This window comes from Myiozetetes cayanensis, unplaced genomic scaffold (assembly GCF_022539395.1).
Source record: "Myiozetetes cayanensis isolate MyiCay16 unplaced genomic scaffold, myiCay2020 scf236, whole genome shotgun sequence".
Classification (NCBI taxonomy): domain Eukaryota; kingdom Metazoa; phylum Chordata; class Aves; order Passeriformes; family Tyrannidae; genus Myiozetetes; species Myiozetetes cayanensis.
In genome coordinates, this window is record NW_026087452.1 from 13,219 (window position 1) to 35,517 (window position 22,299).

The 22,299-nt window shown below is 42.8% G+C and overlaps 1 protein-coding gene across 1 annotated transcript; it reads right to left on the bottom strand.

Annotated features, from left to right (window-relative positions):
- Positions 1 to 4,216: 4,216 nt before the first annotated feature.
- Positions 4,217 to 21,189, bottom strand: SYCP1 (synaptonemal complex protein 1). Its single transcript, XM_050320358.1, has 28 exons — positions 21,112 to 21,189; positions 20,036 to 20,111; positions 19,818 to 19,864; positions 18,899 to 19,063; positions 18,451 to 18,518; positions 18,186 to 18,259; positions 17,167 to 17,225; positions 16,942 to 17,011; positions 16,282 to 16,355; positions 15,813 to 15,927; positions 15,284 to 15,369; positions 14,963 to 15,147; positions 14,458 to 14,525; positions 13,975 to 14,036; positions 12,664 to 12,767; positions 12,049 to 12,166; positions 11,772 to 11,842; positions 11,338 to 11,419; positions 10,596 to 10,658; positions 10,092 to 10,154; positions 9,237 to 9,353; positions 8,525 to 8,635; positions 8,111 to 8,203; positions 7,861 to 7,935; positions 7,553 to 7,612; positions 6,747 to 6,893; positions 6,354 to 6,440; positions 4,217 to 4,522 (listed from the first exon to the last, which is right to left on the bottom strand). The coding sequence occupies exons 1-28, from the start codon at positions 21,187 to 21,189 to the stop codon at positions 4,379 to 4,381; spliced, it is 2,562 nt and encodes an 853-aa protein (XP_050176315.1). The 3' UTR covers positions 4,217 to 4,378.
- Between the last annotated feature and the right edge of the window lie 1,110 nt (positions 21,190 to 22,299).

The following is a 22,299-nucleotide window of genomic DNA, read 5'->3' on the forward strand; positions in this document are numbered from 1 at the left end:
ATGTCCCATCCTTAGACAGGAACCCCAGACAGTGCCCAGGAGGGATCTCCTTGCCCTGCACTGAGGGAAGGGACTCAGCTGAGTCAGCAGAGGTGTCTCCTTGTGGCTCTGCAGACCTGGGGCCAGAAGGACACTCAGCTCCCTCCACAATCCCCATGGGCTGGGATTCCTCCTGCCCCACTTCAGTGGGCCCAAAACAGGCACCTGCAGGGGACTCCTTGTCCCAGCTCCCCTGGCAATGAATGAAGACAAAAGCTCACAGCACTTGGTTACAAGTGCTGGACACAAACACTTGGCTGCTTCTGAGGTGCCAGAGGTGACCAAGATTCCTGCTGGGAACTGCAGGCTCTGATGGAGCAGTCCATGGAGAGAAGGAAGCACCTGCAGGCATCTTCTTGGAGGCTGCTGGGACGTTGCTGTGCCCGATTTAAATGGCAGGAGGTGCCCACATGTAGGACAGGGGAACCTAAAACTGTTCCTCATGTCCATGGCAGCCCATAGAGGTGTCCACCACTGTGCTCCTCCTGAACCCAAACCACAGCACTGTGCCAGCTACCAGCAAGGAAATTCCCTGTCTCTCAGCCAAGACCAGGACAGCATCCACCCCTCATCCCATCCCATTTACCTCGGGCCAGTTTTGTCAGTAAATCACACACTCGGCCGTAGGAATTGGGATGTCGGTCCCTGACCCACTGTGAGCACATGGCAGTGGGGTTGGGATAAAGGGCTGAGGTGAAAGGGAAGAAAGAAAGCGTCACAAACCATTTCCAAGGACATGTAAATTCTTGCCAGGCTCAACAAAGGCAGCAGATGCGTCAGGGAGCTCTTGAACTTTTATGGTCACCTTAATTCCGGCACCCAGCCCACTGTTTACACTCAGGAGGTGGTGGCCTTTAGACTTTCCAAAAGAGTTCCACAAGTGGTGGCTGCCAAGCCCTTATTTTTGTACAGGACACTTATTTTTGTACAGGACACTGCAATCAGCTCTCAATAGGCCGTGTTCTCTTCGACATCTTCATAAAAAACTTGGACACAGGACTGGCAGCCTGCAGATTACACAAATCTTGGAGGAGCTGTTGAGAGCCCTGCAGAGAGACCTTGATAAATCAGAGCAGTGGCCAATCACCAAACACATGAAATTCAACAAGGGAGGGTGCTGGATTGGGATGGGGCAAGCCCGGATGTAGGGACAGATGGGAACGAGAGGCTGGGAAGCAGTGCCGGGAAAGGGCCCTGGGGGTGCTGGTGGGTGCCAGTTGGCCCTGAGTCAGCAGTGCCCTGGCAGCCAGGAGGGCCAAGCCTGTGCTGGGGGCATCAGGGAGGGGATTGTCCCGATCTGCTCTGCCCTGGGGCGACCTCACCTGCAAGACTGGGGCAGTTTGGGGGGACACAATGGAAGGGAGAGATTGAGCCATTGGAGAGTGTCCAAAGGAGGCCACGAGGATGGGGAAGGGCCTGGAGGGGAAGGTGTGTGAGGACACTGAGGGCACTTGGTGTGTTCAGCTGGAGGAGACTGAGGGGAGACCTCACTGCAGTCACAACTTCCTGGGCAGGGGCAGAGGAGGGGCAGGCCCTGAGCTCTGCTCTGGGGGGACCAGGGACAGGACTGAGGGAATGGCCTGGAGTTGTGTGAGAGGAAGTTTAGGGTGGATTTTTGAAAAAGGTTCTCCCCCAGAGGGTGGTTGGGCACTGAACAGGCTCCCCAGGGCAGTGGGCACAGCACCAAGGCTAACAGAGCTCCAGGGGTGTTCAGATGATCCTCTCAGGCACACGGTGTGACCCTTGGGGATGATCCTGTGCAGGGTCAGGAGCTGGATTTGATCATCCTTGTGGGTCCCTTCCAACCCAGCATATTCTGTGATTCTGGGAATTACGTCCCAGCATTCCCTGACCTGCAGGGATCCCTGCTCGCCTTGGCTGCAGCCGCAGCGTGGATGAAGAGCTGCCAGGGACAGGGAGATGACAGGAAGGAAGGAAGGAAGGACAGGAAGGAAGACACTGAACACCAAATCTTCCTTAAAACTGGCAAATGATGACCCAGAGCAAAAAGAAAAGCATCTCGTGTACTTCACTGGAAATAGCACTGGAAAAGAAATGTTCTGTTGCGTTGATAACTTAAGGACATTGGCACAGGTGATTTTAAAACCGGCGGGGTTGTGAGAAGTTAATCCGGGGTGTCTGTTGTGTCTCGGGGCACGCTGGGAGATGAAGTCCTGCTGGAAGCCCGGGAAAGGATCACCAATTCCGGCTGTCCCGGGAAGAGCCTTTGAAGGGATTGGACATTTCAAAGTGCTCGCTCCCCCCACCTTTGGTAACCGCGCCTTTTTTGAATTCAGGAGCTTTTTCAGCCTCTCCGTTTCCACCATCCCGGCGGGGTCTTGTTTTTATTCACCGCCAATTTAAAACGGACAATTCAAAAGGGATGAGGGAAACCAAGAGATCAGAATCTCTCGGGATTTCCGACCTGTGGCAGCCTCCGGGTCATGGGAAGGATCAAAGGAAAGCACAAAAAACTGCGGATTTCAGCACCTCGAGGGGGAGGCGACAAAGAACCCTACAAAACTTAATAGAAGAGGAGGAGTGGACCCGGTGAGGAGACAAGGAACAGGGAACGAGGTGTCGGGAAGGAGATGGGGGGGGGAAATTTATCTCGTGAGCAAGAACAGACAGCCGAGAACTTATTTATTAAATAGACAGCAAGGAAATGTTTCAAAACCGAGAATTACAGCACTTTTAAGATGGGTTTGTAAGTATGTGCCAAGTTTTCCACGGACTGGGACTACAGAAGTAAACGAATGGAAGAAAATTGTGATTAAGGCGTCTTGAGGAAGCAGGACTTGGAAGCTTTTAACCCTCTAGGTGTTGGTAAAGAAATCATCACCGCTTTGAAAGCAATAAAAGCAATAAAAAAATCACGATTTTCGCCCCCCTCTGCTTATCCTGAGGCTCCCCCAAGGCGGGAGGGAGAGGGGGAGAGAGAGGCGATTCCTCGTCCTCGGCAGTGCCCTCAGTGTCGGAATTTGCCACAGGAATTAATTACAGATATTCAGCAAATTAAGGAAAGCGGAATTTCATCTCCCCATGCTCGTGGAGAATTTGGGTCAGACACCCCAACTGACATACTGGAAATCAAAGAGATAAGAAACTAAGGATTGCTGCTTAATCTCTGTTTTATGGTTATAATGCACAGAAATAAAGGTTTTGTGTGTGGATGTGTGTTGTGTATGTTTGGATTAGTAAGAATGTGAATTTTTGTTTGGTTTGGTTTTTATTCACTGCCACAAAAACCTTGTGGAAAAGGCCTTTAGAAATCAACTCACCTTGCTGATACTTTCAGATAAAGCACATGTAATTATATATGTGTACATAAGACTTGAGTGTGGTGAATGGGACAGGTCATTAACAGCTCTCATGGCTGATTGCAGAATACAGCCTTGAAAACTTTGATGAAATTCCAGACAAAAGCATCAGTACTCACTGATTTGTAACTGGTACCTGCCCCTTTCTCACCCATTTTTGAGCTGTGTGCTGTCCCAAGGACTCACAAACCAGAGCACAGGCATTTATGAACTTTATTTGCTTTTCCTCACCAAACTGGATTAATGCCTGACATGAAGTTGTTTGTATTTTCAGTTTTATCTACGGGATTAACACAGGAACAGGTGTTCAAACCTTTCCCTACACTTCCATGGCAGAAGCTGCTGCTCCCTGGGAAGGCTGCCTGGGATTTCCCTCTGTATTCTGATACTTAAAGCAACAACATTTAGTTCTACACACCACACTTTGTATTTCAGATCAACAATTTAATGACATCTTAACGTTGTTTTTACAATCTGAACTGTATTTTATTCCTCACGAAGTTGACATATTTTTAAATGGAAGTAATTCCATTCAATTTTTAGAAGTGTCAGAACTGATCTAACATACTGAAATAGCAGCTACTGAAAACAAAACAGCCTGAAAGGACAGGTCTAACAGCACTTCAAATGCAGGAAAAGCAAGGTGACTTCAGGTAGAAGTGCATGCATTTAACAGGTTCAGTATTTCTTTCCCAAAGTGTCCTCTGTGAATGAAAACACAGTAAATTTCAAAGAACAGAAGGAAACTTCTTTAAAACCAGCATTTCTAATGCCAGAACCAGCTTGGAAACAACTTCCTATGCAGTTATTTCAAAATTCAAAACTGAGGTTTTACAGCAGAGGGGAGGAAAGGTGGGACAGGCTCTGCAAGTGGATGGAGCTACAGATCTGGAAGGTTTAGGTGTGTAAAGGAAATGAACGTGGGATTAAACAACACGACACAAAAACACACCAAAATACAAATCTGACAGAACAAACAACACTGCTCTCAGTGCCAGGGCACTGGGCATTGCTGCATTTTAAGCAAAGAACTTGGCAACTTCTTTGATTTTCCTTTTCCTGTCCACTTTGGCCACCGCAGCCCAGCCCGCCTCGTGCATTTTCCTCACGGCTTTGAGTTTGAGGGCAGAGCCCGGAGATTTCCCACTGGAGGGAGTCGGTGCCTAAGAAGGAAAGTAAAGCCACTCTTGGTTTCTGGGAAGACTTTGATCAGCTGTTTGGTTTAATCTGAGGAAAAGCTGATGTACCTTTTTCGGGGCCGTGGAATGTAATTGTGAAGTTTGGGGATAATCCTTGTACAACTTCTTAAACATTTTCTCTTCCGAGACCATGCTCTGAAATTAAAAAGGAAAAAGCTATTTAGTTACATTGTATTAAAATTTCTTCTCCTTCTCCCTTCCCCCCCCAGGAATATTAAAGTATAAACAAAAAACTAGTTAAGATGTTCCTATGAAGCCTGAATAGTTTAATAACGGGCATGTAAATAAAAATTTGTACACACAAACACAATTCCAGAAAGAACCAATTAAGTGAAAATCCAGACATGAGTGAGGTGTGTGATGTGGGACCCCCCAGGCTCTCTCCCCACTCTCAGGGGTGTGCCCAGAGAGCTGCTCAGGGCAGGGCTGGGGCTCTCCCTCTCACCAGGAGGTCGCTGTGCTCGGAGCTGTCCGAGTGAGTGTCCAGCTGCAGCAGCACCTTCTGCTTCTTCCTCGTGCTCTGCTCTGCAGGCAGATTTGTGCTTCTCCCACCCTGCAGGTTCTGTGCTGGAGGAGTCTTTATAACAAATGTCTGGGAAGGAAAATGTTTACATTTTAGTTGTGTTGTCAGGGGGAAGAACAGAATCTAAAGCCAAACTCAGACCCCATTTGTGGTCTGAGCTGTCCAAGAAGACCCCTGGGAGATGCTGGGGAATTCTTATCTTTCCATCCCAGAGGTGAACAAAGACCCAAAGCAAAGGGGGTGGGGAGGGAAAATGCCCTTTTTTTGGTTGCTGAGCAAGGGGAATGGCCAGGAGGCTGTGGAGAACTGAGGTTTCTGGCACGTGGGATCTCAGGCCTTGGGGCTCATCTGCAGAAATTCAGGTTGTGGGAACTGCAGGCACCACGTGAGGGCTACAACAAACACCTGAGGAGATGTCAGAGAGGCACTGGCATTGACAGCAAGAGTGTTTTTACTTGAAAGAGTCTGTTCATCCCAGGTTAAACTTCTGAGGATCATTGCAATGGTCCACTGCAATCCTGTTTTAGAAAGGGTAATGTGGAAATGGCAGTGAATTCTGTTATCAGAATATAAACATCACCAGTGGTCTTCCTGACAGGGCAGGAGCAGAAGTTGTGCAGTCAGGAACCCTTTGATACTTTGATAATTTATACAGCTATACAAAATTTTTTCTATTCCATAGAGAAAAAAAAGCACTGTTTCAAAACCACACTTTAAGACTAAGAGGATTCCAGAGATATTATTAAATTCACAATCTCTGGACAGGAATTGTTACTGATAAATGACACACATTGGGATCCCTTCCACAAACTGCTCTCTAATATCCCTGTGATTTGGAATCACCTTTTTAAACCCCTGCTTATCCCACCACAAAAATAAATAATCATCCCCAGAGAAATAAGAAGCACAGTCAGAGAATGCCACAAGAACAATTCACTGTCTCAGGAGTCACAAAGCTTCCAAGCTGCACTGCCCAAGGGGCTTCCTGCACACACTGAAGTGGGCATTTTATCTTTTCCATGGATTGACTCCCACAGGAATTGCACTTAGAGACTTCTCACTGATTACATTAACAGAGTCACTGTTCTAAATGCGGTTTAGGATTCTCAGGAAAGTAAAGTTTGTGTTTTCTAAAATGACAAAAGGTGGAAGTTAAAAGCAGCTCAGTGTCTTTTGGTGAGTGTACATAAACTGTCATGGAACTTCAAGCAGATTCCATGAGCACAAATATCACCAGACTGTTTGGTTTAATCTGAGGAAAAGCTGATGTACCTTTTTCGGGGCCGTGGAATGTAATTGTGAAGTTTGGGGATAATCCTTGTACAGCTTCTTAAACATTTTCTCTTCCGAGACCATGCTCTGAAATTAAAAAGAAAAAAAGTTATTTAGTGACAGTATATTAAAAAATACTTCTCCCTCCCCCCAGGAATATTAAAGTATGAACAAAAAAAAAAGTGAAGATGTTCCTATGAAGCCTGAACAGTTTAATGTAACAGGCATGTAAATAAAAATTTGTACACACAAATACAATTCCAGAAGGAACCAATTAAGTGAAAATCCAGACATGAGTGAGGTGTGTGATGTGGGACCCCCCAGGCTCTCTCCCCACTCTCAGGGGTGTGCCCAGAGAGCTGCTCAGGGCAGGGCTGGGGCTCTCCCTCTCACCAGGAGGTCGCTGTGCTCGGAGCTGTCCGAGTGAGTGTCCAGCTGCAGCAGCACCTTCTGCTTCTTCCTCGTGCTCTGCTCTGCAGGCAGATTTGTGCTTCTCCCACCCTGCAGGTTCTGTGCTGGAGGAGTCTTTATAACAAATGTCTGGGAAGGAAAATGTTTACATTTTAGTTGTGTTGTCAGGGGGAAGAACAGAATCTAAAGCCAAACTCAGACCCCATTTGTGGTCTGAGCTGTCCAAGAAGACCCCTGGGAGATGCTGGGGAATTCTTATCTTTCCATCCCAGAGGTGAACAAAGACCCAAAGCAAAGGGGGTGGGGAGGGAAAATGCCCTTTTTTTGGTTGCTGAGCAAGGGGAATGGCCAGGAGGCTGTGGAGAACTGAGGTTTCTGGCACGTGGGATCTCAGGCCTTGGGGCTCATCTGCAGAAATTCAGGTTGTGGGAACTGCAGGCACCACGTGAGGGCTACAACAAACACCTGAGGAGATGGAAACAAATCTGCAGGAGAGTTCTGTCAGAGAGGCATTGGCATTGACAGCAAGAGTGTTTTTACTTCAAATGGTCTTTCCATAAGAAGGAGACTTTTTATCTTTTACACCAGCAGATTCACTGTCCAAATCTAAAGGAGGAATATGAGTCTTGGGAAAATAAGTCTGCATTTTCTAAAATTAAAAAAAGGTTTAAGCTAAAAGCATTTCAATGGCTTTTGTTGAGTGTGCATAAATGATCACAGAACTTCAGCTGGATTCCATATGTACAAATATGAGCAAATTCTACAATTATTTCTTTGGTTAAAGTTACCTCGTGCTCCATTTCAGCTTCAGGAAGCCTGTTTTGAGTGTGTCCATTCCTAAGATTCTCCTAAAAAGAGTTATGGGATAGGAAGTGAATATTTGATTGGAATTCAGCTGTTAAAAATCTTCTTGGTGTAATCACAGAACACAGCCCACTCTCACACACTGCTACAAAGCTCACATAAACATCTGGTCAGCATTTAAAAGAAATTTTTCTATTCACAGTTTTATTTCTTCTCCAACTTCTCCCAGTGCATAAGCCCAGGCCAAACCTGTCCCCCCCACTCTGCTGCAGTTATTAAAAAAATAAACCACCTTTTCCTCAGTTTCTGCTCTCAGCTGTTCCTTAAGGCAGGACAGTTCACTCTTCAAACGTGACAGTTCACTCTCCTGTGAACAGTGAGATCAAGGGCAGGGAAGGAAAAAATTTATTGGTAAATAAATTGGTAAATAAATTTATTGGTAAATAAATTGGTAAAAAAGTAAAATATGGTATTTATTGTATTACACTTGGATGGCACCAACCCCTCCACTGCATTATTCAGGGTTGAAAAGTGCTCCTTACCACTGATCTTTCTGATGACAACTGCTCCTGCTGCTTCAGTTTACACAGTTTTAACTCTGCATCTTTTTCTTCAACCATTTTGTCATATTCGTGCTGTTTTAAAACAAAAAAACAAACAAAAAACCAACAACACACTCAAAAACACGGGACTGAATGTTACAATTATGGATAGAGAAAATCCTAGAACTTTAGATAAATGGAATTTATCTGCCCACAGGCACGTTTTCAAAATCTGAAGATGAATTTATTTTCAGATGATGAAAAGTCAAGCATGTGTTTAATTTCACCTTCTTACATTCAGGTCTTTTTATATGAAGCTGCACTTTCTAACTCACAATGTGCTGGTTTTGAAAGGTTCTTACTCCTCATGGCATCACAGACGACAAATCACAGCAATCAGTAAAAATCTCTCACCTTGTGTTTTTCCATGAGTGCCACCATCTCTTTTATCTTGTGCTGACACCTGATATCAGTTTCTCTCTGGATCATCGTTGCCTCATCATAAAGCAACTTCAGCTTTTCTACCTGTCGGTCATAAATTTCATTTTAATTCACCAACAATTAACAGCAAGATGTGTTTTTAAAAAACCTTTTAGTTTCATTTCTTCTTCCCCCTTCCTTGTGGGTGCAAAGTAGGTGCAGTCTCATTCAGGCTTTATTTGCCTTTAAGAACCTTTTCAAACCCTGCATCTTTTATGCATCTTTTTAAAATGGGCAAATAAATATAAATTAAAAGCACATCCATGGTAGACAAATGTCACCTCACAAGGCCTTTTCAAGCACTCTGCCTTTAACTTTCCTTGGCATCGCCATGAAAAAAGTGTGGGCAGAAAAACAAAATTATGAGAGAAGTTATAATCTAATTTGCCTCTGCTGTGTTTATACCCAGGACAGAATTTCTTTGAACAATATCTTGATAAAGAGAATTTTTAACTGGGTTCCCATTTTCAAAGGCATACACAAATACTTCAACTAAAGTTTTGCTCACAGGCAAACAAACCCAAGAAGTTCCATTTACGTTGATGAGACTGAAAGGTAAGAGCAAGGGCTGGCCAATAAAGCTCCATGAAACCATCGTACATCCCCAAAAAAATTCCAAATAGCAGGAAAAATCAACGTCTCTCACCTCTTCGTGAAGTTTGTTTTCATTTATTTTTTTTGTTTCAATCTCTTTTTGGTAGCTGTCAACTGTTTCCTTATGTTGCTTGTTCATGTTTTCCAGCTCTAACTGCAGTTTATTCACCTTTTGAGAATGCAGAATCGCTGCTGTTATTTGTTCAATAATTAATATGCCAATGATTTATATTTTTTTACCTCTGATTTTTGAGCACAAACACTCTGTTACTTTTCAGCTATGTGATTGAACTGTTTCCTATTTAAAGTTCAGCTTTTTTTTCCCTGAAGAATTAAACTTTGGCCTGAAGTGATTTAGAAAATGCTCACAGAAAGAGCACAAGGGGAAAGACAGCCCTAAGCAGCCTCCCAAAAATGCTGTGACTTCCCTGGAAATAAAAAATACAGATGGAGATTTTATTCCCTCCTTTGTAAATCTATCTCAGATTTTCCCAGTTGCATGGAGTGTTCTCCTCCCAGCTGTGCAATTTGATTTCAGTTTTTCAAGTTTTTCAGAGGAATATCCTCAAAAAAGTCCCCTTCTTTCTTGAAGTGTGGCACCCAAATAATGTATGTGTTTATTTTAATTTTATTTTTTTTTCTATTTCAATGGGATTACTGAATACTCTTCAGTACATTATCAACCAAAACAAGAAAGGGACTGATAAATTTCTAAATGTCTCATAGCCCAGTCAGAGCTCAGTGATTAAAAACAGAAATACCTTCCAAAAATTATGGGCCCATTCCTGCCAAATCTGTATCCCAGATCCATAAATCAGTTCAGAATGTATTTAAAAAATGTTATCATTATTTCCACTGGGACTCAAAACCCTCACCTCATCTTCTACATGATGTTACTTAGACATACCTTTCCTTCATAAATGCTGCTTTTCTTGCTTTCTGCAGTAATTTTCTTTTTCAGCCCCTTGTTCTGTTGAAATAAACAAAACACAAACTTTAAAAAGTGGCTAGAATTGTGTAATGGTTGAACTGCATCCAGCAGGTGAGAATCTTCACAAATTCCAGCTTTCAGCAAGCAAACAACTCTCTGTTGTGCAGTTCAGGTGCTGGGACAGTCCTGGGATAATCCTGTGATAGGGCTTTATTACAGGTCCATAAATAATACCATATACTAAATTAAAAAACCTGTTTATTACAGGTATTATTTCTGTAAATGCTATTCTCAAATGAAGGATAATTTCACAAATCGAGCAATTTCAAAGGTGACTCCTGCTCTGCTCAGTCAGGATAAGAAAGGAAATTATCGACTACCTAAGTGTGTCTAAAGATATCACAGCAGACAAAACCTGTTGAAAAGTCCCCACAAAATACCATCTCCTCTGTGTTTGTGACTCTTAAAAACTGTACACACCTCCTGCTGCAACTCCTCAATGTATCTGGCTTTACTTTCCACCTGTTTCTTTAAATTATTCACCTGAAAGAGAGATTTCAAACATGAGTGAATGACTCCTGCCAGTGCCTCCCTGTGTCAGAAGTTACTGTCATGCATTTGCACCAGTTTAAAAAGAAAAAAGAAGGAAAAATAAAAGGAACTTCACAATTTAAAAAACAATCCTGTGTTGAGTTCCCTACAATCCATGAACAAAATGAGTTTTCCTCATTATTTCCTACAATCTTCAACTGTTCTGCCATTCTGGAAATTCCATTTTCAACAGTAATTGGGATTACAATTGTACATTTTTGGCTTTTACAGTGAAATTCTGAAATCCCTAATGCTGAAAAACCAGGTGTGCTTTGAAACTGGAGCAAGAAAAGTAAAAAATATTGGAATCTGTTCAAGCTGGAACTCCCATTATATTTTGAAAGCTAATCCAGATCCCACCCATCACTCGGTGGGGATGTGGAAATAAAGGAGAGGAGGTTCCCTGTTTGCCTGGAAATCCAACAAATCTCCAACTTTCAGCCTCCCAGCAAAGAGGGAACACCCCAGGGAAGGTCCCTATCCTTTAAAACAAAAGTGCTCAGCCTGTTGACCCATCTGGGAGCAGCCCAGCAGAGATCCCAGCCCAGGGCAGAGCTTGGCAGAGAGAACCCCCCCGAGCATTTTCCATCTGCCAGGGGTGGTCGTGGGGGTTCCCACGGGGTGCACGCACGTCCTCTTCTCTCTCATCCAGTTTGCTCTCGATCTCTTCCCCTGCCTTGGCCATTTTCTCCTTCAAAGACTCCAGTTCGTTCCTGAAGGCCAAAGGAACAAATATCAATAAATATTTAAGATTTCCTAAGGATCTCTTTGCTGCTTAATCTTTATTAAGAAATCGAACTTCTTTTCATTAAAGACAGATTTTATTTTCTAAAAAAGAGCTGCTGATATTGATGGGAATTTCATGAGCTGTTCAATGAAAATGTTCTTAAAATGAAGCAAAGTGCCTGGTAAGTTAATGTGTGACCTGTCCCTACTTCTTGTAAGGAATGGAAAGATGTTCCCCTCACCTAAGGAAAGTACATCCCAACACTCAGACTAACTGTGACAGAATTGAGTCTAAAATTCCTTTAATAATATCAGATATTAAGATCTGCTTTCACTTGCCTTAGCTGGCCATTTTCCTCTTCTAGGTTTTCAACCAACTGCTTTGCATCTTCTTCTTTTTTCTTACTCTCCTAAAAAAATCCGTGTAAATTCAAGGTGACATCTTAAAAAGGCATCCAAAGCATGTTGACCTGCCTCATTCACAGGGGTAACTTGTATTTCAGACACAAAAATAGTTCAGATACTCTACAGAACCATGGTTGTTGCAGTTTACTGTCTGATTTGTACTCTAAATGGAGTGTTGTCACCTAAAACCAGCTGGAAGTCTCCAACTTGCCTTGTGACTTTCTTGCAGGTCCTTGAGTTCTGCAGCCACAGCACTTTTCTCTTGTGCTATTTGTTCTTTCTCCAGTGAAAGTTTATTGATGCACACTGTTAGTTCTTCATTCTTTAACCTAATTTAAAACAAATGGCCAAGAGAAATAAGAAGATGCATTTTGAGATTTCCTTTGAAGTTAAATTTGTCCATTATCAAGTGCTACTTCAAGTTGAAAAAAGTCCAGGCCTTTATCTACAAATTTAAGGTTTGCAGCAAAGCCACAGTGATGCAAAAAGGCAACAGAAGAAGGAAAGAAAACTTTTATGTAAATAGAGTTAACTTTTATATAAATATAATGGCTGGTGAAGATGATGTAGCTCAAAGCAGGATTAACAATGAATTCAGGAGCTTTCTCTTCATGTGAACACAACCAGGTCACAGAGATGTGGAACAACTGCACACACACAAATAGAGAAGATGTAATTCATAAATACAAGTACACAATGAATGTCCTACTGTGTGGTTCAAAATTTTCATTAGAAAACAATCATAGATCATTCACTGTGTAATAAAGTAACCTCTATGCCACACACACAAAAAAATTGAATATTATGTTTTCAGAAGTGGTCATACATCTCTTGCTCAAGGTCTGTTTTCAGAGTCGAAAGCTGGTTCAGATAATCTCTCTCCTTTTCAGCTGTCCCGGTCAGTTGGACTTTCAAATCGTGGATTTCCTTCTGCAAAGAGAAGAGTTTTGAGTTTACACAAAAAAACCCTACAACTGGTGAAAGTTGTGAGGTGATCTGAGAGCAGGGAGATTTCAGCTGAGCCCAGCAACACCCACACCACAGATTATCCACACTACATCTTCACATCTCTCTGGTGGAGTGAGATAGTGAATTCTGATGTGAGTCCAATTAACCAGCTGCAAAATTACTGACTAAATCAGTTTTCTTGGATATGATTTTAAATAAAAGCATTCACTTCAGACATCATCAGCTTCTGTGTTCACCTGAACAAAAAAAGACTAAAAATAAACCCCAGAATTCCAGTCCTATGTGAGAGAAAAGCAACTGGCAGGGATGTGTCCTCATCCCTAACATAGATCCTGTGGGAAGGGAGCAGAGGCTCCTCCAGGACATCTCCTGCTGCCACTGCCACCAGCAGGGCAGCTCAGGGTGGGCACTGCCCTGACTAAAAGCTCTTTCTGATGTTCTTGTACATAAATTATAACATGTAACTTAACTATTTCTGAAAACATGTAACTATTGCCCTTTCACCAGACCTCTCTCATCTGAAGGACATTTTTGGTTTCTTCTTCTCTCCTCTGCAAACTTTCCAGAGTGGCCTCGAGCTCCTCCTTCTTCAGCAGAAGTCCTTCCATCTTCCCCTGGTTCAGAACATCAGAAAATTCAATGCACAGGTAATAAGGAACAAACTGACAGTGTTGAAATGCACACCTGGTTTCACACTATCCTACTTTAGCTGCTGCAGTCTCTTGTTAGACTTGTGAATATGAAATCATAATGAAAATAAAATTCTTATGAAATTATCTACTTCACATAGCTTAGACTGCTGGGGCAGACAATGGGCCTGTGCAGGAGGGTTCACTGACAATTTACCCAAGTAAAAAATTGACTTCTCTACAAGTAAGACAAAAACTGGGAAATCTTTATGGCCAGAGGGAGTGGCATTTCAATAGGTGTGAATGGAGAAGGAGATGACTGGAAATCTTAACGAGGAAAACCAAAACAAGGCAGAAACAGGACAAGAAAAACAGTGGAAATAATCAAGTCCTTCAGAGAAACCACTGAAATTGTGTGTTTACCAGAAACATTAAGGCAGAATAAGCAGTGTTTAGATATGGCATTAAACATACTTAAAAAGCAAGAGAAATTTCATATGAGAAGTAAATGCCATGAGACAAATAAAATGAACATTTACCAGTGTTTCTGACAGCTCTTCAAGTTGCATTTCTTTGTCACATTTTAGTTTAGTCATCTCTTCTACAACACATGCAATGTAAAATTAGTGGAACAGAAAGAATTATTCACATTTAGCAGGCAATAGAAAACAATTATCCCCTTGCAACACCCATTTTCAAAACTTGTTGGACTAAATTCAGAAACTGCAAAGCTGACTTATGACTTAATCTAAATGTAGAAAAATGATTAAGAAAGACACTAGCAAATATGCATCTGAAGAGGAACTAATCATTTATCTGATGTAAAATTCAGAGCCTCTCATGGTTTCCACAATTACATCTTCAAACAAACCACGGACTGTGGAGAGGGAGGCAGGTGAGTAAAAATAAATTGGAGCATTCCTGACAGGTACAGGTACTGTAAAATCATTTCTCCAAGCAACACCGACAGTCCATTGCCAGAAAACAGCAGGAAACATCTCCTGCCTTTCTACAGCTCTTACCCAGTTCAGCAGATTTATTTCTGAGCTCCAAGGTGAGCAGTTTTGACTTGTCTTCGTATTTCTCTGATCTAAGAAAATGGCAATTAAAAAAACCCCACATGTATAAACAAAACACTTCATTCAAAACTTGAAGGACAATAAGACCAAGTCTTACCACAAGCACCGCAAGAACATTGGCCTTTTAACAGGCAGATGGTTTATCTGCCTGCAACACATATCAAGTTTCACTTTCACAACTTCAGAACAACAGATATAAAAGTAAATAAATATTTACATGCAGAAATCTGTATTTCTTAAAGACAGAATTATGAAGGGGGGAAATGTACTCTTTTAATAGACTAGTATCAACCAGCACAACTGAAAAAAAATCACATTAAAGCCTCTGCATTTGGACAACTGTGACAAAAAAACTCTGAATTTCAGCTTCACATCCGATTGTTCTTGATTTTGTCACAAACTGCAACCTACAAGACCATCCTTTGAACTTCAAAACTTTTCAATTTACCTATTTTGCTCTTTTTGCAGCAAGCTTTTCAAACTGGCAATGGAAGCCTCAAACTCTGCTGTCAGGGCTGCATGCAAGGCTTTAGTTTTTTTACATTCCTCCTCCTGTGCTTCTTTTTCTTCAGTGACCTGAATTAATGTTTTCACTGTGGTCTGGAATTCGTTCTCTAAGCTCTTTTGAGTAACCTTCAAAAAATCATATCATTTCTTAATGTGCTTTGCAACAAAGAGCTAGAGTTGTTTCACACCTAGAGTATCAGTAATTAGTTGTGCAATCACTCATTTAATCTCTTCGTGCTGGAAAACCATAAGCAAGCTGTACCTCTGCCTTCTGCAATGAAGTTTTGGCCTCCTCCAGTTCTGACCTCAAACGTTCTTGATTGGCCTGGGATTCCTTGAACATTTCTCCTTCAATGCAGAAAGATGGATGCTTATATTTAGGAAAAATAGGGTATTTACTAAAAAATGCTGCTAAAAATGTAAAATGACACACACTCACAGATTTTAACAAATTCTGGCATCATATACTACTAATATTTTGAATATAAATGGCTTAAAAATATTGAAAATGAAGTTCTGAAGAGTAAGTTTCCTCCTCAGTGGCACCTGCCTGACTGTAAATATGCAAAACCCAAGCAATGTATTTTCCCCCTTGCAATCTTCAAAAGCCCTCACCGCTCGAGTGGCCCTAAAAATCAGTTCTGATCCCACATCAGCAGTTTCTGTTCCAAACAAAACTAAGGCCTGCAAGGCCCCAAAATTCTGCTGCTGACCAATAACAGAGTGAAATTCTCATGATCCTGTTTCCCACACTTCTCCAAACAATCACATACTACCCCAGCAGGGAGAACTCTTACTTTTTTCTTCTATTAAGCCAGCAATCTGATTTTGTGATTCCTGCAGCTGAGCCTGGATGTCTCTTATCACATCATCTTTTTCATCACTCTGGGTGATAAGAACTGAAATCTGGCAAAATCAAAATGATATCGTGAGGAATTCTAGAAAAAGAACAGATTGCAACTTCCATTTGTGCCCCAGGAGTGACAAGCAGACTTTCTGCTGTGACTCTGTGAGTACAGAGAAGTTGGTTGGTCTTTGCCAAATATCCCTCAAGACACGAATGAAAAAGTTCTCCAAAATCAAACCATGAATTCTGACCAACCAAAGGGACTGGGACATCATGCAGCAGGATCTGACTGAAGTGCAGCTCCAGCTGTTATTTTTGCCTTTTTTAGCAATGCCCAGAAACTCCCTGGGCCTTGCACTACCCCTTTATTCACGAATAAAGCTGTTAATATTAGATTGTAAAAGTGAGCAAACCTGCTCTGCCTTCTGACTGACTTCCAGCTTGCATTCTCTTTTGAACTTGTCCATTTTTTCTGCTTCTTCTTTTACTTTGGAGATACAGTAATATCCACAGTTAACATTCTAGCTGAAAGATACTCCAAGTTCAATGCAATTTTCCAGTTTAAGATTGCTTGCCATTGTACAATTTGCTTCCTAAAGAGCAATTGTTGACATAATGCTTGATTTTTTTGCCAGTTTTCCATAGAATTAGTCCATTATTCCATGTTTCTTACAGGAAACTGCCAGGAACACCCTTGTAAAGATTAAACAGGCACATAGAAGCCTATATAAAGGAAGTATTTAATGAAGTTCCTGTAGCTCAACACTAGGGCATTATCAGTTAAATACACCAACTACATAAAATAAGTAGTGATCTGCAGATTGTGCTTCACAGAGAAACCTTGGGCTTTGAGTGACTATTCCAAAAACAAAGTTCCAAATTTGGCCCAGGGGAACAACAGAAGGGCCCAGGCAGTGAATGGCAGGCAGCAGGAATAAAAGTGGGTCCCAGTGTCACCTGCTCACCAGCTGAGCACTTCACACCTGCCTGCCCCGGCACTGCAGGAGCAACAAAAGCCACGAACAACCAAACTGCTGTTCCTGAAGAACAAGCACAACAAAGAGAACCCTCACGTTTGAAACTCATTTCCAGTCTGTCGTTCTCCGCCTGCACGCGAAGCTCTTCGAACGCCGCCGTCATTCTCTGAAAAAACAAAAAAATAAAAAAATAAAGAAAATTCAGCATTTGAAGTTCAGATGAATCATCCACAGGTGAGGGACACAATAGTATCCCCCCTAAAAAAGCAGGTAGCTCAGCTCAGCACACCCCTGTAGCTCACACTGCAGCACCTCGCTCACCTCGACGTTGCTGTGGAGCTCCTCGTACAGCTGTCTCGTCTCTTCTCTCTCCTGTTCATCTGTCAAAGCAAGAGTTTTCCTCTTGAAAAGAGTGCCAGCTGCCCAAGCCACTATGCTTAATCAGAATAATTAATTAAAAGAGGAATTATCAGCTCTTTTTTTATTAAAAAACAGTAATTATGAATCAGAGTGCCAGAAGTTATACAATCTAGGGAAAATGTATGTTCCATTGAAACACCAAGCAAGTTCAGTTTTTAAATTTCTTTCCCAATCTCACTTTTTCTGTGAAAAGTGTAATTCTGGATCAATTTTCATAACTATATTAATTCTTATACTATTAATGTTGTTGAATATTAATGTATCAAAAGTGTTAGTGTTTGATAAACTCTAATATAGAGTTTAGCACTAAATTTCTTCCCATCAGCAGAGACACCTGTGACCTCAGAACTGTCATTAGAGACTCGTGACAACATCCCCTGTCCACATTTTCCTTTTTTTCTTTCATTTTTATAATTGATACTATTTTTCCCTAAGAAAACAATCATAGAGGAGATCAGTAGGAAACACAGCTATCAGAGAAGAACAGTGTATCCATACACAGGTGTTTCTAGAATTAAGGCTGAAAAGAAACAAGACACTTCTTAAGTATCTGGGATGGAGTCAGGAAAAGTTTAACGATTACAACACCAATTCTGAATTGCATATAAACCAAAATCCCCAGTCCAGAACATCTTTCAGACCCTCATTAATTTAATCTTCATTAAGTTCTCCAGCTGTCCTGGCTGGGTCAGCTTTAGTGAGGAGAATGCTGGTCACTCTGGGGTTGACATCACAGAGCATGTGTGTCACACCCACGGCCTCACTTCCAGCTTTGGGAGCCACCTCAAATCCACTTCTCCTTTTAAGAGCCACAAACAGTCCATCTGAACCACAGAGCACAACCAGAACAGTGTGACAGCTTCTCTCTGCTGGGGAGAAACACACTGGCTTTTACAAATCCAAATCCAAAAGGCATTTACATCTGTCAGTCTTCTCCGTGAAGTGAGTGCAGGTCTCCTTGAGCAGATTGCACAGATGCCTCGAAGCTGTGCTTCTGAAAGAGGGAGAAATAGCATTACATGTTGTCACCAGAGTGCAGTGTTTCGTGTACCTAAGGAGTAACAGTGTAAATAACCTTTACAATTTACCAGCTCTGTGTAACTGCCCACACCAACACAGTCCTCAGCATGAAAGCTAATTATTTTCACCCCCTCCCCCCAAAAAAATTTTGTCTCTATTACTTACTCTTTCAAGAGATCTTTCTTTTCACACAGCTCATCTTCCAGTTTTAAATGGAGTTTTTCATTTTCAAACTAATTTCATAGGGAACAAATACAAAAAGACATTGTTACTGAAAAATATAGCAGAAATACACTGTGACTTCTCAAAAAAAAAAGGAATTTTGTGGTCAGAAGACAGAGGTCTGTTTTATCTGGTATCACATGCTGGGTCATCTTTTGCATGAAAGGCATAATAATAATAAATGATAATTTACCAGCAACCGAATCACTTGCAGGTGTGTTCCTCATACACACATTCACACAGGACAGGTGCAAACCCCTTCTTAAATAACCATTTGCTCAAGGCACGAATCAAACTGCAACACTCAACTGTCTGAATAATATTGTGACACTGAATCAGGAGGCACCTTCTCTTAACTCCATCTATTCAGTGGGTATTGTACAATACTGGCCTGCAGTTCCTGAATGGTTTTACGCTGTGCTTCGATAATATTTCTGTTTTCTTGCAGTTTTCTTTCTTTCTGATTCAGTTCTGATTCCACACTCAGTTTCCACTGCTTGATCTTCTCAGCCTCTTTGTAGAGTTTCGAGTACAATTCGTTCATTGTTTCTATATTCTATTAAAACAGGTTTTACAGTTTAATCTCAAGGGCTATTTAATTAATAATGTTGCAGATAGCATATTTATCTCTTAGAAGGGAGTAATTTTTTTTCCACAGATGGTGACACAAGCTCTACATACAATCAGGAGCCAAAGTTTAAATCTTTGGGCATCCACTGTGTCTGTAACAACACACATTACAGAGAAAGGAGAAGACTCAAACACAAGTGAAAAACCCCCATCTGCCTTCAGACTGTGAAGAAACGAGCTTTACTAAAGCAGTAAAATGCTGGTAAAGATGCTATGAAAAGAATCCAGTGCTTGAGGAAACCACCAAATTCATTGTTTTACCGATAAAATAAACCCAGACCAGAGCACTGGGATAATCTACTTCAGTTTTCCAAAGGATACTCTGACTTCAGTCCTTCTGCCTTTCAACAACCACTTCCACAAAGATAGCTAAGTGTTCAAGTCTTACTCTGATTAAAACTCCCAGACTGCCCAGACACTTAAAAAAAAAACCCAAACCAAAATTAACAAACAAACTCGGAATCACCGTAATTTTTAAAGGTTTGTCTCCAGGCTTGTTCACTAAATCACAAACATCTCCTCTAAGTGATTCACTTTTAAATAAGAGACAGAACATGATTATTCCCTTCTGACTATTTCCTTTAGTCCTAAGTGATCCACTGAATAATGCTTTGGGCACTGCCTGGGAAGAAATTAAGAGGCCCTAAGAAGTTGATATGCAGAATTGATACTTAGCTGACCTCTTCATCTACTTCAGAGCAAAGTTTTACTTGCTGTGACAGTGTAGCTGAAAGAGGAAAAGATTTTGATCAATGCATTTCTAAAAAAAAAGTGTCAGTGAAACTGTATTTAACAGCATTACAGCTGTGAAACTGTTGAGGCTACTCATGAATATTAAAACTCGACAACATTAAAAAAACGAAAGAGGGTGCAAGGTAAATGCTTCTTTTAGTCTTACCTGGATCAGTGATTTCCCCACGGTTCAGGGTACGGAATGGCAACTTAAAATCGTCCCCTGGGCATTTGTTAAAACCCTGCACAGATTTTAAAATGAGCTTCTTACAGGTAGGTTTGCAAAGAAGGATTATAAAATCCAGAAAAAAAAAAAAAAAAAGTACAGCTAACGTGAAAATAGAATTTTTCATTAAGGAAGCAACTAACTACAGTTTGCAAAGCCCAAGGTGTTGGTAAATGCCTTTGGGTTATCAAACTGTTGGTCTGCTGTAGTTTGCTTTATAGACTGAGGCCAAAGGGGAAGCTTTTGATGCAGAGCCCTCAGCAGCTCTTGCCTGTCAGTGCACGGGTGCAGGGTGAAGGACTCAGGAAGCAAAATTATTTCTTTGAAGGCCAGTAGTCGATATTTGTTTTTTGCTTTACTTCCCAGGGCATCTCTAAACCACACGTGATTACGTTTTAGCACGAAAATGTCCTTTTACAAGGTTTTTGGGAACAGAAATGCATCTCCTATTAGAGTATCCCATTTGAATCTAAACAGATTTCGAAAGGAGCCTCGACATGAAAAAACAACTTGTTGAATTTACATAATTCAGTGTGGTAACCGAACATTTTCACTGCACCCTTGATCTGGTGAGAGCAAAACATCAAAGCTCCCGTGAGCAGCCGAGTGGGGGCACTGCTCGCTCACTGTGCTGAATTACTCACATCAAACGTGGATTTATCACCAGCGATGTACAATTCAGAGCAGATGCCCGAGAAGGTGATTCCCTTCAGTTTTGATAGGAAACAACAGGGAAAGTCTTTGAAATAGAAACTGAAGATGTTTTCCCCCAGCACCAATCTTAGCTGTGTATATATATTGACTTTAGCGCACGGGCTTTCCCACACGAGTTTGTGTGTGTGTGTTTGCTTCAATTCAGGGTTCTACTGGGGGACTCCCTGGACAGAGCACCGTCCCCGTGTCCCCGGGAGGGGCCCCTGCGCTCTCCCAGCGCCCCCTCCTCAGCCACGGCCCCCAGAGCAGCACAAACCGGGGGGGGCCCACGGTGCCCACAGCCCCGCGGGCCGAGCGCTCACCTGGCTTCTGACCGCAGGCAGCTGCCCAGCGCTCAGACGCGGCGGCACGAACAGTTTAAACTGCTTGTCTTTCTCCATGGCCTCGGAGAAAAGGGGCGGGCGGGTCGGCAGCCCCTTCCCCGGGGGGTTCGCTGAGGGGAACGGGGATGAAAAGGGCGGGAAGCGCTGAGGGCCCCTCAGAGCAGCGCGGGTGGCGCCGCCCAGCGGAGCTGCGGCCGCTCGGGCTGAGGGGCCCGGCCGGGAACGGCCCCGGCGCTTGATAAAGGGCGATCAAAAATATAAAAATATAAAGCAATAATACAAGATTGTGGCCTTAGTTGCATACTAGCTAATTTTTAGGTAGAATCAGGATAGGGGGGCCTTGCTTGCTCGTGCTGACTCACAGACTGACATGCTGATTCACATAGTTAATTTTGTAATGAAGACTTCAGCGGGCACAGAAAACCTTAAGAGTTTAGATTTAAGGGGCTTTGAAGCTCGTGAGAAAGAGAGCTTGAAAGCTGATAAAGAGAAGCTCCTGAAGAAGACACCAGTTTTGAGTTAATCGGACAGTGCCAACTCAGCAGTTCTTAGCAAAGGTAGAAAATTCAAGCCGAGGAAGGTTTCTTATTTCATCCAAAAGACCCCCGAAAGAAAACCCCAAGGTGGGGAGGTCCGAGGCGCAGTTATAGGAGTGGTGGATGTTAATGATTTCCCCTCCCACTCGTCTGGAATTTGCTGACACAGCCAATGCACACTTAACACAACTAATGTGTGTGTAATACCCCTAATGCACACGTAACATTATACTGCATAAAAAGAGCTGAACAAAGGCCATGGGCGTGCGTGACCGGAGGAATTATCCGTGAATAAACACCCCTGCTGCAACACTCCTGGTGAGTTTTGGGGTTTGTTTCCTCGAGTCACGCCGCGGGAGGGGGACCTCGGGCAGCGCCCTCGTGGTCGTGGCCGCCTCCTCGCCCGTGGCCACCAAAAGGGTCTCTGGGGTGGCCCCCGGGTGGGAATTGTCGCCAGCTGAGGGGGGACACACAGCGGGGTCCTCGCTGTCGCGGGGGGGAGAGGGAGAGGTCGGGGGGAAGGGGAAGGTGTCCCGCCTGTGCAGGGGATAGATAGGGGAGACCCCTTCTCCTGTGACACCCCCTGGGCCGCCCGGGGGTGGAGGAGAGTTCTGCGGGGGCCGGAGGGGTC